The 12371-nt window shown below is 39.0% G+C and overlaps 1 protein-coding gene and 1 pseudogene across 2 annotated transcripts in view; both read left to right on the forward strand.

The window, feature by feature from the left end:
- Amph (amphiphysin) overlaps positions 1-12371 on the forward strand; it is a 203236-nt gene that overhangs the window by 172178 nt on the left and 18687 nt on the right. For both annotated transcript variants that reach the window (XM_021658839.2, XM_021658840.2), the window contains exon 17: positions 2523-2645. In XM_021658839.2, coding sequence (XP_021514514.1) covers positions 2523-2645 — 123 coding nt within the window. The remainder of the gene's footprint in view (positions 1-2522; positions 2646-12371) is intronic.
- On the forward strand, positions 9044-9984 carry LOC110562154 (ubiquitin-ribosomal protein eS31 fusion protein-like; annotated as a pseudogene).

Here is a 12371-nt window from a genome sequence, read left to right on the forward strand (position 1 = left end):
TCTACCACTCTGTTGTTAGTTGTGTAGGTCATGTAGGCTTTTGTGCTTCACCTCCAGTCCTTTCCACATGTATTCTCTCGAACATACACCGTACTTCTTAAAGTCTGCTGAGGAACTCAGCTTATCAGGCCCGGCATTGCAAATGCTATTCAAATTCTTGCTACGAGGAACTAGGCAACCACCATGTGCTGTAACTGTAATCTAAAACTATCAGTAAGTTTTTACTGTGTAGCATCTCAGGAGCAGTGAAGCTCCCACATTGGATCCCTTGACTGTGTCGAGCAAAGGGAATCGAAGCTGGTATTCAGTGTACATCTCCTGGTTCCTGTCTCATGGACCACAGAACATCACTATGTACTGGTTGAAATCATTTTGAGCCTTCAGACCTTGTTCTTAGTTGCCCTTTTCAGTTTGTATTAAATAGCTCTTCAAAGCCTGAAGAAGCAGTGCTAGAAGGCATGTGCCATGTTGGCTTATGAATAAACTCTCGACTCTCCCGGCCCATCTCTGCCTCTGCCTGACCTGGCTTAATCTCATTACTGAGGGTTTTCAGGATATGTGTTACAAGACTACACAGCCAGCTTTATTCTGAGGAATTTTTATTCTCAAGAAAGAATTATTTCTAGTGCCCCCAAATAGGCATAGCATGTTATCAGTCCATTAACAACATCTGTCAATATGTTCCTACCCTGTAGGAACAACAATAAACACAGCTGAAGCAGAGTCCAGTTCACATGATAGGACTTGAGAGTTTTCCACAAGATGTTGCTTTAAAAGCTGGATTTTGTTGGTATATTGTAGGAAGATTTTATATACACACACACATATATATATATATAATCTCAGAACAAATAGAAGAGTGACCTATAGGTCTAATTTCAGTAGTGGAGTTTATACGGAGCATGTTTCATACTTGGTCCTTATTACTCAGTTGCATTTTGGCCCCTAGAACTTAAGTCACAGCCACCGTTATTAGAACTCAGTGAGCATGTGTACCGTGTGGGAAAACTCCAACCCAATGTCTGTTTCCTTCCATTCTATACTTGCGCTTTTTGATTTTAACAAGGAGATACAGTTAGACAATTGAATAACGCCACCCTCATTACTCTTACTTAAACAAAACTTCAGAATTTCCCCAGATTTCTAGAAATCGAGGCCAACGATCTGAACATTGTTACGTATTTTCAGGTATCATTGCATTTTTAAAATTTGTGATTTTTTTAAAAAATATTTTCATATGAGTTCGGTATCAAACCTTCTCTTGGCTCCTCATCAGCTTCAGATGTCCTCCATAGCACAGATTCAGCTGGCCAGAAAAGAGCATCTTAAAGGTTATAAAACCCTGAAAAAGTTTAAATCATTGCACACTTGTCTGCCAAAGTGTCTTTTAATTTTATTATGCCCTTTGAAATTACCAGTTGTATGGTCATGGTACATGCCACAGTGAGCTCTTTGGTGGAGGCCATGAGAAGTAGTTTTTCTGTTTCTCCTGCACTAAGTGGCTCACTTTAGAACAGTTTCTCCATTATTTTTCTGTGAAAGTCATTGTGCGCTGAATTCATGAAGTATACAGGAAAAGAAAAAGGTTTTGAGCTAAGAGATGCTAGAGACCTGATTCAGCATATAACAGGTATTGGAGCCTGACTCATGAGGACAACAGTATCTCACCTTGCCCTCATAGTGTAAAGGGTCTAACTGAGACCATGGAGAAGACTAACCTATGATTCCTTAAGTAACTAGTTCATTATATTAAATAAGCGGATTGCTACAGATTTTTTTTTTGATGATAGAGAAAAATGGACTGAACCAGAACCTCAAAAAACAAAAAAGATTCTGTAGTTTATGAAGTAGCCAGGTAGTTTATGAAGTAGTCTGCTCTTCCAGCTTTGAAAATGATCCACTGCATTAAATAAATATCTTGTAATTTGCATACTGCAATGATTTCTCCGTTTCTAGGATAATATATATTTATACACTGAAAGATCGCAGAACTATGTGCCCTACAAATTCTTCCTGGCTCCTTCCACATGCCAAATGCTGGAACTTCTAGAGATATTTTCTCTGACTCTACTCTCTCTCTTTTTCTCTCTCTCACCCTCTATGTGTGTGTGTGTGTGTGTGTGTGTGTGTGTGTGTGTGTGTGTGTGTGTGTATGGATGTCTCTGTCTGTCTGTCTCTGTCTCCGTCTCTCTCCACACAACAGAAGAATCATTTTAGGTTCTTTTATACAGGCCATAGCAACATGAAGACAAACTGTTACAGGTGAATGCAGTGGTAGGTCTTTGCCCAACATTGAGGGAAACAGTTCTGGAGCCTGTTCAGAGGAGCTAACACAATTCCACTCCTTGATGCTTCAGTTCTGTTCAGGACACCAGATGAGAGATTTTTATTTTCTAGAATGGATTTAGTGGGACTGGCCACCTGTTGTGAATGATGATGAGATCATGAATTGTCCAGTGTTCTGCAATTTTACATATTGACATGTTGAATCTTCTTTTCTTCTTACCCCTGAATAACTCAAGGCTGAAACTGAACAGGCTCTATCCACAGAGCCCCAAGCAGAGGAGCCTCCTGCCACGGCTGCTGCACCTGCTGCTGGGCTGGACCTTGGACTAGAGATGGAGGAGCCAAAGGAGGAGGCAGTGGTGAGCACCACTCCCTGCCCCCTCCATCCATTCTGCTACCTCCTTCAAGCTTCTTCCATGGCCCTTTGTATCGCTTCCTGCCCAGGCCTCTGCTGGCCTGGATCTCCATCTCCCATGGTTCCCAGGATCAAAAAGCCTTTTCTACTTACATAGTAGAACTCAATTCCCTGATATTATTGGTGTTTTGTTGTTGTTGTTTTATTTTGTTTTGTTTGAGACTATACCAAAGAAATGAACTTATAGATTAGGGAAACTGCTATGTAGCCATCGGAGCAGCTCTGCCAAAACTGTACCTTCATCATTTCTGATGCATTCCTTTTGTCAGTGGAGAAGCTGCAGAATGTGTAAATAATCAACCCTATTTCTGTGTTCTTCCTGAGACAGCTAGAAGTGTCCTGTAATTTGGAATCAAATTGCCCGAGATAAATGTAAGGATAACTTTGTTGGTCATATCTGTGCGTTACTGGCAGTCAGGTTTGAACAGAATATTTCCAGATTCTTGGCCCTTTATCCAAAACAATTGAAAGTGAGGTCTCATACAGACCTGCAACAACAAAAAGAAATTTATTTGGAGCAAAGTGAAAGTTTGGGTTAAAGAGAGATATTCTGACAAGATTGGCCACACTAGAGAATATGCTCAAGGGTCTCAATTATGCTTCCTTCTATAGGGCTCAAGAAGATGGGATGGCTACTAAGGGGCACAGTTTGAGTGGTTCTTGATTTTATTCACAGATTAGGTTACATCATCATTTCTCTGCTATGCATGTGCTTTTCCATAATGCATCTAATCTTAATCATCCTAAGACGACCAATTATGCACAGGCATGAGATGGTCCCTGAAAGAGGACACAGTTTTGGTTTACTGCATATGCAGCAAAAAAAAGAGATTGGCCCTTTTATTCTTCATACCCAGATATGTTTGGAATTCATTTGAGTAGTAGCTGTATAATTTGATTATTACCGGGAAGCGGGCGTATCATTGTTCAGAAATGAAAACACATTTAGCCTGATGCATATGGGAATTTAAGGAGAGTCTGTAGTTTTAGGAGCATCGCTTTTATAGGAGTTTTTATACATAGTATGTACAGGTAATAGAACTAGGCAGCCAAGTGCATGATTACAGGTGTGTGTGGGGGGTGCATTTCATAACCCAAATCCAAATGGATGTCTGTAGCTCCAATGCTTGCCTGCCATATATGGATTGAGCCCTTTTGGTTTAACTCTCATAAGTTGGAACACCATAAGTTTGTGATGGCCCAATATTGAACCAATGGTATATATTTTAGACCTGTGACTCTATAACGATTGATTCTTTTCAAATATATCTTCAAAATCCAGTCTATGCAAGCCTTGAAGCTATGAGGACCTTAAAGATACCTTTTGTGCTCGGTTGGAGATCCACCTGATAGCTCAGATACTTTTTCTTACCCTGAGGCAGACAGCCATGAGGAACAACTGCCGGGGCTAGTCCTGGCCATTGACAGGGTGGCCCAAAAGGAGATAAGGAGTCCATGAGAGAGGAGTGAGTCAGGCACAGTGGTGAGGGGTCTCTTGCAGCTCTGACCACTAGCAGTCAAGTTGCTTTTTTTATTTATACGGGTTTCACAGAACAAAGACAGACTAATGATTATCCAAGGAGTACAGATTATATCATTTTGTCTCTGAACATGTGTTTGATTTTTCATCAAATGTCCAGGGTCACAAGTTCAGTCACAATTAGAAAGTACAAAAGAGCAGATTTTATTTATATTATTAGCCCTATAACTCGGATTCAAAAAAAATCTAAATAATGTCTCCACCAAAGCAAACACATTTATTATATGACAGCCTGCTTTTAGTCTGGCAGTATTTTCAGTGTTAAAGCACTCCAGACAAATAGAAAGTATCTGAACTGTTCTTTTTATGAATAAAAAATACTAATACCTAACTCTTTTTTACTGCATCATTTTATCATCTATGTTATAAAGTTGGAAAGGCTATTTTAGTCAATTTATCTTATTTACTGAGTTCTATTCCTTCAGGGGTGTACCCTGTATTATCTATTATCCCCTATCTTTAAATCACATTTTCCAAGAGCTCTAAATGAATTTCAAAAAAGATGTTTTGAATCTGTTACCACTTCTGGCCAGTCAGTGTTGGTCAATTGTTCTAATTACAATTACAACAAGGTATTGTTCTAATTATACTGTCTGAGTTTACATACCCTGAGAAGATTCCTGGAGTCATGGCCTCATCTATGCTTCTCATGATCTCCAGAGCATAAGGGAGACTTCCAAATAGGACCAGATAAAGTTATTTCCCTAAAAAGCAGAAGTGAAAGTAAGTTTAGGATTTTCCTAATAAGACTTAGACATAATTATCTTGGGAAAAGACATGAAATGGATCATAATGCAGAAAGTTGCCAAGAATGCAACATGCAGAGACCAAAACCTAAAACTGAGAGACAGAATGACAGTGATCATAGCATTCAGCTCAGCTTTGCTGGAACTGTGTCAAACAGCTGTGCTGGCTTTATGATTTTCACTGTTTCCAGTGGATATGGTTGTTCCAAAGACCCACACTACAAACAGGGATAAATGTCAACATTCAGTAAGCTCATGGATTGCAAAATGCCCATGAATGTATATATAGAAAAAATGTCCCCCAAAAGTTTAGTGTTCATTACAGCATTCACAGAATATACACAAATAGAAAATCAATTTCCACCTTGCCAAAATGCTGTTTCCTATAGGCATAAAGCCTATGACACTGAGCAGAAGGGTGGAGATGCAAAGCAGACAAGCCAATGCTCTAAGCACAGGCACAAACAATGGTGCTCTGTGATCCCCTCCCAGGTTGTCGAGACCACCCATCACCACGCTCCTCCAAATTTTATACTTCTTCAAGTAGATTTTTAAATACATTTTAAGTAAAGTATAATTACAACATTTAGCCCTCTCCTTTTCCTCCCTCCAGCCTCTCCTATGACCCCTCCCTCGAACATTTCCCATGTTCCCAACTCAAATTGATAGCCTTGATTATTATAAATATATATATATATATATATATATATATATATATACACACACAACCTGCTGATTCCATTTTTGTTTGTGTGTATATGGTTTCAAGGCTGACCTTTTCATATCAGGTAACCAAAGGGAATGATCCCAGGGTGAAGCTAATTCTCGTTCTCTCATCTCTCACTAATTACCTGTGGTTCTTTGTTTATGAGCCAGACTCCTTAATATTTTCTCTCTTCCATTTAGTGTGTCTACTATTACTGCCTATTCAGGTTTTGTTTATGTAGTCATATCTAGGAAAGACAGTCTTAAAGCAGACCTTCTGGTATTCTGGCTCTTGGAATCCTCCCTTCCCTTTCTTACTCAGTGTCTCTTGAACAATCTCTACAGAAGCTATGCTACAGATGGGACTGGGCTCCCCAGATCCCTTCATTTCTGTACTGTGTCCACTTGTGTTTTTCTGTGATGGTCTTTGTTTGCTATAAAGGGAGGCCTCTGTGAAGGACATTAGGGCTCCAGGTAGGCCAAAATCTCAGCTAACATCAAGATTTTCCACAGTTATTTCTTAGACTTGTAAAACACCCATGGGATGTACCTGAAAAGTCAAAATGAAACAGAATCTCTTGCTCAGCCTACCTTGAGCTTCCGAAAGGCAATGTATGTCCTCATTCATTGCTTTGACTGTAAAGCAATTGTCAAAGGGGATGTAGCAACAATACCCTAAAGTGGCAATGCACAGAATGATCTCTGTGGCTGTAAGAAGTTGTGTTGGGGAAATCATTTTGCCTTCTGTGACTGTTTCTCCTCTCTCCTTTCAAGCACTTGCACACTTGCACATGATAAACTTTTCTTCTGCTCTTAAAAATCTACAACCAAATGCTTTAAAATGTAAGGGCTTTCAGATCCCTGTGGTATGGTGAAATACCCATTTATGGCTGTCTCAAGCCTGTGTTTACTAGGCAATTTGGATGACAGATTGCCATGGAGTAGTTAACTCAGTAATGCCACAACTGTTCCAAAGCCATGAAGCTAGATGGCTGCCAGTCTGTGTGCCTGGTGTGATACTCAGCTGCCTTCTCAAGCTTCAGGCCACACACTGCTGTCAATCCAAAGGCTACTCTGAGACATGTACATAGTCCAGGTTGGAAAAAATTTTCCCACAGAACATGAGAACATTCAAGTGTTTTTCAGCCCAGTCTTCTTTCATCTAGTCTCTGGTTGTGCCTGGCATCTTTCCTTCAGTTTTGTTATCCCAATCAAAAGCCACTTAGGAGGCATTCTGTTGCTCTTGTTTTGTTGTCAGTGTTTGGAGTCAGAGTCTCGGTGTGTAGGTTAGCTACTTTTGTAGCCCAAGCTATCCTCTTACTTCAACCTTCTAGATTCCAGGGTTGCAGACATATGCCACAATTCCTGACTTGCAAAGGTATCCTTTTGAAACAATCTCAGAACCAGAATTATGACAATATTGTCATGCTTACTTTTCATGACTGAAGCTCAGGTTCAATACCAAACACTGTTAAATAAAGTGTTTTATATATATATATATATATATATAATATAATGTATATATATATATACATTACAACCTTGGGCTACCTATTATGATTGCTAATCCACTACTTGCTTATGTCTCCATTTCTGAGCAAGCACAATATACAATACTTACCTTTCCTTTAAATGCTACACCTGCTTCTAGTCATTTTGCAGGTAAAGCACTAATCAGAACTTTTAATGCTGCAATGTTTCATTAATGCGTAGCATGCCCCATTAGCAGCAACAAAAAATTCATTAACTTTGGCATCTCTGCAGAAGATGATTCTTCAAGGCATGGAGCTAAGTTTAATAGCCATTGCCATGGCTACAGTGCAGCAATTGGTTGAATTGGACTAAAATCCATATGCTTAGGGTTTCTGATGGGATGGAGAAAAGACAAGGGTAGTAGGTTGAAAACTTAGTGAAATTCAGATGAAGGTGGAAAAAATTAGGTACTTAGGGTTTCTGAGGGAATGGAGGAAAGATAAGGGTAGCAGGCTTTAACCTTAGTGAAATTCAGAGGACGGCAGAAAACTCCTTTAATTCTCTTTGGAAGGAAATGCATGAATGTGCGAACCAGATTTGCAGTACTGGGTATCACTTTGGAAAAAAGAGATGCCTATAGGATGTGGGCTTCTAGGACAGCACTCTTCCTTTGGTCTTGCTGGGGGAGATTGTGGCGTGCAGTGTTTTAAATATCATTAGTGTAAAGAGGCATACCAACTGCTATCTTGTGTCAAAGTAACAGAATCTTCTGTATGGGATTCTATTGGTCTCTTCTAGACCTGAGCTACCTCTTGACTTTCTCTTTAAAATAGACCCTGAAGAAAATATTTAGTCCTTAAGTTTAATTCTTCTAAATTTAAAAATTCATAAAATGCCAGGATTTTCAGCATACCAAGAGCTCTAGCTGGAGCCTCATTTAGGGACAGTCAGTAAAAGGCAGCAATGCTCTGTGGTTGGGACTCCCACTGCTTCTGTCCCTTTGCTACTGTCCTCTGTAATTTTACACAGTCGGCTCTAAAGAGAATTAGCAATCCACCTCCAGCCCTGACTCCAGCGCTCCTTTCACTCTATCTCCTTTCTTCATCTGGATAACGAGAACACAGAGCTTCAGGGGATTCCACCTTTGGGATGACATTCATCTTTAGCTGGCAAACATACTGTGAAATGTTCCTGTTTGTACTGCAATGGAGAAATTCAGCCAAAGATCAGTAGGCTTTTGTACTTTCCCATTCTTTCCATAACTTTCTAAAGAGTGAAACCTAGAAGATAATTGTCAAAAGTAATGTAGAAAAGTTCTACTCAACTATTCTGATTTCATTCTATTGCTGGGATAAACACCATGACCAATGTAACTTGAGAAAGAAAAGGATTTTTTTTTACTCAAATTTCCATATCATAGTTTATCAGTGAGGAAAGTCAGAGCAGGAACTAAAGTCAGAAACCATGAAGGAACACTGCTTGCTGTCCTACTTGTTCAACCTATACTTAGCTACCTTTCTTATACAGTCTAGGACCACCTGTTTAGGGAATGGAACTGCCCACAGTAGACTCATCTCTCCTTCATCAATTAACAGTCAAGCCAATGCCTCCACAGACATGCCCACTGGCCAATCTGATCTAGGAAATTATTTAATTGTGGCTTCCCTTTAAGCTGTGTCACATTGACAATTAAAAGTAACTAGGACACCAACTAACCTCTTCTTGAATTCTGAATTAGTTGCAAATTATGCTGTTGATTAGGAGAGATATGTGATATGTCTTCACTAGTTCCCAAATAGTACATAAAGTAGGAAAAAGTTACTTAAAGAGTGGCATTCCGCTTTCCGATCCGCCATCTGTGGTGGAGCCTCCGCCAAGATGCATATTTTTGTGAAGACCCTTACGGGGAAGACCATCACGCTCGAGGTTGAACCCTCAGAGACTATAGAAAATGTAAAGGCCAACAAGATCCAGGATAAGTAAGGAATTCCTCCTGATCAGCAGAGACTGATCTTTGCTGGGAAGCAGCTGGAAGATGGCCGTACTTTGTCTGACTACAACATTCAAAACGAATCCATCCCTCATCTTGTGTTGAGACTCCATGGTAGTGCTAAGAAAAGGAAAAGAAGTCCTACACCACTCCCAGGAAGAATAAGCATAAGAGAAAGAAGGATAATTTGACTGTTCTGAAATACTATAAGGTGGATGAAAATGGCAAAATCAGTTGGCTTCGTCGAGAGTGTCCTTCTGATGAACGTGGTGCTGGAGTTTTCATTGCCAGCCACTTTGACAGACATTACTGTGACAAGTGTTGTCTCACTTACTGCTTCAACAAACCAGAAGATAAGTAGTTGTGTATGAGTTAATAAAAAGAAGGAACTGAAAAAAAGGAGTGGCATTCCAAGAGCATATAGACACACACCAGCTGTTTGAAAGCATACTTAGGCATCCTCTTCCAAACATAGCTGGTTTGAGAGCTAGCACTAGGGTGTCTGTAGGTGGCGCTCAAGTTCTAAGGATTACCGCAGACCTCCCTAATTTAGATGTTTATCTTCTGGGGTACAGATTGTTATGACAAAAAAAAAATTTGGACAGATCCTTACAAACATGTTTACTGTTTGAGCAGGTTACTTTCACACTCGTCATCTCAGTTAACTTCTAGGAAATGGGAATAAGCTATAATAGAGCTGTTAAGAAAATATGCAACAAATACAAAACTTCTGTGACAGCACTGGGAGAGTGTTGCATTCATAGTAAATACAGTTCTTTTGCCCAAGTTACAGGATGAACATATTAGAAAAAAATTGACAGCAGTAGCCCTTTTGTGCATTAGAATTATTCTTTTGAATTGAATAAACTAGAAAGCCTAAATTTTCAGTCACTTATCTCTATAAAGCAAACATAAGGAATATTACCATATTCTGACTCCAATATAAACTGTCCTGCAATTATCAAAATGTATCATTTATCTAAAACCTGTAATATATACTTCTTATAGTCTTCACTTAACCATTTGTGTCGTTTATGCCAGAAATAGTGTAAGTAAAATAACTGCATAAGTGAAAATGAGATGAAAAAAATTGAAAACACTAAAATGTCATAAAAAATAAAGTTAACTTTTATTAGTTCTTCTGTTGTAATCCTCAGCATTGAAGATAAAAGAGAATTTTTACAAAGAACATCAGATTTTCTGCATTGGTGATAAAAGAGAATTTTGACAAAGAACATCAAAGTTTCTATAATGCTATATTCTGGAAATGTCAGCTATGACCAGGAGGCTGTTCCATGAGTGAAAGCATAGAGATAACTTAAGTCATAGCCAAGCCAACAAGGCAAATGATGGTTGAGTTTGGAGGTGCCTTTCTACACTGCCCACATTTTGGCAGTATGCTGTTGGGATCATGCTTTCATACCTTTGACACACATTTGGTATAGTCAAAGTAGGTTATTGTAGGTAACAGCTTGACAAACCCCTGCTTCGGTTGTGCTTTCTACTGCTGTGATAGACACCATGACCAAAAGCAAATAGAGGAAGAAAGGGGTTATTTGACGTACACATCCCTATCACAGTCCATCACTGAGAGAAGCCGAGGTAGGACCTCAATAAGGACAGGAGCATGGAGGCAGGAACTAAAGCAGGGACCATAGAGGAATGCTGCTTACTAGTTTGTTTCCTACTTACTTGCTCAGTCTGATTTCTTATATAACCTAGACCTTCCACCCAGAGTAGGCTGGGCATTTCTACATCAATCCTTAATCAAGAAAATGCCTCACAGGCTTGCCTATGGACCAATCTGATGGAAACATTTTCTCAATCGAAGTTTCCTCTTTCCAGATAAGCCAGGCTTGCGTCAAGTTGACAAAAATAAAAAATTAAAATTAAAAAAATAAATCTAATCAAGAAAATGCCTTCCAGCTGTTGACCTGAAAGGGACATCTGGATGTCCCCAGATGAGATGCAAAATGGAACAGCAACAACAAAATGTCTCTAACACATAGAAACTGCTGAGGCTGAATTTGAAGTAATTAAACAAAATAGAAACAGTTCAAAAGCAAAATAGAAACAGTTCTAAAGCAGCAGCATAGGTCATATAAAGCAACACAGAAAAGGAAGAGTATTGCTTATGAGATAAAGTTTCACTTTAGAGAACAGATTACAAAAGTATTCCTTAAAAATCTAGGGAGAAAAAATTGAAACTATGATCTGACAGTGAAATCCAAGATGACATCAACAAGAAGAAGAATCATTGAGAGTCAGATGGAAAGGATGTAAGAATGGACTTTAAGAGAACAAAATGCAATCTTAGAATTAGGATTAGAGGGTCAAATGGTAAGGACCAGGGACAACTGTGTACAGAGTGATTCATGATAGGAACACAGACACAGGCTCTCCCAGCACAGAGGAAAAGCAGAGCAAAGGCTACCAATTGGAAGGCCAAAAGGAAAGATTCAACTCCTGGACCATCGCTGATCCTCAAGAAGGGCCTGGGCAGAGATCTACACCTCAAGACAAGGCATGACATGTTGAATTGAAGTTTTCTAATTGAAAGAATTCTTGAGGGTGGATCATAAGAAATCACAATTATCAAGAGACATATTCTCTCAAGTGAATGTGTGTGGTTTCATTTATGCAGTTAATATAGTCCTTTGTAGGTTGACAATGAAGAAGAGTGTTTAGAAAAAAAAGGGGGGAATAAAGGAGATAGAACAGGAAAGCAAATATGGAAACATAGTCCAAGTAACAGGATACCTACGAAAAGTCTATGAAACCCATCACTCTGTACAATATATGCTAAGAAAACATCACACAAAGACAAAACTAATTAACAATAACATCTAAACATATTGTTAAATTTTTAATTCGAAGCTTAATTAATTTTTTTAAAACAAAGCTTTAAAAGTTCTGCAAGCAAATAACAGAGAGGCCTGCTTCAGACTTACCCTTCTCAAAAGAAGGTCAGAAGTTGTTAGAACAGCCCAGAGCTTCCACGCACTTTGTAGCATCTACTCCAAGCCAGTAACTGACAATTATGAAGGAAGCAAGGGATGTTATCAAATGCATAGCAATATGATATCTCCAGAATAATCCTGAAACACTTTATAGAAATATATTTCTACTGACTTTACATGAATTATATAAACATAAATAAATGAATGACTAACTTGTTAGTTGCTAGGTAGATAATTAAATGTTTGCTGTATAATT

This window comes from Meriones unguiculatus, chromosome 19 (genome assembly GCF_030254825.1).
Source record: "Meriones unguiculatus strain TT.TT164.6M chromosome 19, Bangor_MerUng_6.1, whole genome shotgun sequence".
Taxonomy (NCBI): domain Eukaryota; kingdom Metazoa; phylum Chordata; class Mammalia; order Rodentia; family Muridae; genus Meriones; species Meriones unguiculatus.